Below are 2772 nucleotides of genomic sequence, written 5' to 3'. Positions count from 1 at the left end.
AAAGAGACATTATCAGAGCTCAAGGGCACATTCCAGCCAGGGAAAACACTCAAAAAGGGTGTGAAACAGGGTTGGAGAGGGGATTTGGTTGGTGAGGATGTGTGGCCCATGGACAGTCTCAAAAGGCAAGTAGAGAGGCCTGAAGAGCTGCATTTGGCCCCCACAATTGAGGACCTAAAGGTTCCCAGTAAAAAATCCTCCCATCTTCATTAGGGGTATTACTGCAGGTTGCACTATCTCTTGATTTACTTAGACTGTGGCAGGTTTCATCCAGTCACATGCTCCCATTCCTTTATAAAGGGGAAGTTGTGGCTGTATCAAAGCCATCTTCCACCTTACCTGCCATATATGCAAGTTTATAGCATCTAGACACAAATGATTGATTAAAAACAAGTGAAAATCTATGGTACCTGCAAGAAATAGGTATATAGGTAAGGCTAGTTGAATAAAACTACGTTTTTATAAGCTTATATCTCCAAGAAGTAAAAATTAATTCACATTAACAAATAGAAGATTTGTTGGATATTAAGGTAGAAGGTTTTCACATGTTCTTACTAGGGAATTCAGTACGATCATAGGTGTTACATAGGTTTTAGGTCCTCCAGGTTTCCATAGGAAATTGCAGTGATATACAAAACAACCTTGAAGAATCTTCAACACCCCAATTACTGTCAGCTCCAGCATGTACTGCTAGGACATAGGGAGAATGGATGTTGCGGAAAGCCACAGATATTCACCCCTGGAATAAATATCTATTTAGATGAAGTAAACATGCAATGTAACCCTACAATCCAAGGTACACCTTTCTGATATTAATTCCCATTCAATGCAGTGAAGTCCACTTCTGAGTAAAAACAACAACAACATAGGACTAGACAAAACTTATGCAAGCCATCTAGACAATTGAAACAGTTACCTAAATTGGAGAATCTTTTTTGTCTAACAATTGGTGGGAAATATTGGTCAGAAACTTCCAGAATGCCACTTTGAGTTCCTTGTTTCTTATGCTATAAATGAGTGGGTTCATTACTGGTGGCACCATGCAATAGAAAGAAGAAACCAAGAGGTCAAATGCTGATGGGGAACTGGAGGTTGGTCTGAAATAGACAAAGTTACCACTTACCAAGAACAGGGAGATAACAATAAGGTGAGGTAAACAAGTTGAGAAGACTTTTTGCTTCCCGTGACTGGATGGGATTTTCAGGACTACTCTGAAGATCTGAACATAAGAAAAAGCAATAAGAGCAAAGGAGATGGAAGCTAAACAAGCTCCAAAAGTCAGAACCCAAATCACAGTCATATCCGAGTCAGAGCAAGAGATCTTCAGTAGCTGTGGGATTTCACAGAAAAACTGATTGATGACATTAGAACAGAACTCAACTCTGAATGTTGCTCCGGTGTACATTGTTGCATAGAAAAGTCCACCAATCCATGCACTGGTTGCCATCTGAATGCAAGCTTTCTTGTTCATGATAGTCTCATAATGCAGTGGATTGCAGATGGCAACATAACGATCATATGCCATAACAACAAGGAGGAGATAATGAGACAACATGAAGAAAACAAGGAAGAATACTTGACAGGCACATCCAGAGTAAGAGATGGTTTGGGTCTTCATCAAGGAATTTGCAATGGACTTGGGAACTGTAACCGATATGGAGCCAATGTCTTGCAATGACAGGTTGGCCAGAAAGAAGTACATGGGTGTATGAAGCTGATGACTGTAGAAGATGACTGTGATGATCATAATATTTTCTGTGAGGGCCACCAAATATATTATGACAAAAAGGTTGATGTGAAATACCTGCACCTCCCGAATATCAGGGAATCCGTGTAGAAGGAATGCACTTACTCTTGACTGGTTCATCATTGTGTCTCAGACTTTGGTGCCTAGGAAAAGGAAACTACCACACTACTTCTTTCTCTTTCAGTTGTATCAGGAAACCTTTCTCTTTGTACTGAATGTGGTAAAGGGTGGAATGTATAGCAATGAGCTTTAACGACGTCTCACTTTTAATTATACCCAGGAGATTTAATTCTCATGAGCCTCCTGTATACAGCTCAGCAGATATGGATCAAATGTGTATTTGAGGGTTGAGATGCACCTATAATGACTATGATTCAAAGCTCTGCTTTGGCGTATGTAAGGGGCTTGCACCAGAGTGGGGTGTTCCTTTTTAAAAAAATGTTCCTAAAGCAGTTTTCTCTATGGCATAACCCTGTGTGGGTTGTGGGTTATTGGCTGTTGCTATTTAAATTAACACATCTAGGACTGCAATCCTTTACACAACTATGTGGGATGAAGTCCTATCGAACTCCGTGTGACTTAATTCTAAGAAGACATGTATAGGATTATGCTGTAAAATCCTCTTCTGCTCATGAAATTGCACCATTCACGTGTTTGCATGACAGTCCTCATGGTCTGTTTATCGCATATATGTATTTATTTACTTTGAAATTCTGTCAGTTGAATGATTTCCAAGATGGCTTACAACAGGCTGAACACCTGTACAGCCCAGTCACCAGGGACGTCTTTACCATTGGGCATAGTGGCACAGCGAGCCAGGGTGCCAAGCAGTCGAGGGTGCCAGAAGGAGAGTCAGGGGAGCAGAGAGCGGGGAGGTAAGCGAGATGGAGTGGGGGCTTGGTGCCTGCGCACCCCCAGTGCCCGTCAGAGGCAGGAAGGATCCCGATGCTTTCCCGCAGTCCAGAGCTCTCTCTGCTGGCTCCATGACACACCACCTCCTTGGCTGTGTGGTGTGTGCTTTGCAT

The 2772-nt window shown here is 42.0% G+C and overlaps 1 protein-coding gene across 1 annotated transcript; it reads right to left on the bottom strand.

The window, feature by feature from the left end:
- Positions 1-916: 916 nt before the first annotated feature.
- On the bottom strand, positions 917-1870 carry LOC310830496 (olfactory receptor 14A16-like; the record flags this gene model as incomplete). The annotated part of the gene is made up of 1 exon (XM_083710276.1): positions 917-1870. One exon carries the CDS (start codon positions 1868-1870, stop codon positions 917-919), a length of 954 nt encoding a protein of 317 aa, XP_083566402.1.
- Between the last annotated feature and the right edge of the window lie 902 nt (positions 1871-2772).

The sequence above is a fragment of the Podarcis gaigeae genome (genome assembly GCF_964106915.1).
Source record: "Podarcis gaigeae genome assembly, chromosome: 13".
Lineage (NCBI taxonomy): Eukaryota > Metazoa > Chordata > Lepidosauria > Squamata > Lacertidae > Podarcis > Podarcis gaigeae.
This window is presented reverse-complemented; position numbering and strand designations above follow the sequence as displayed.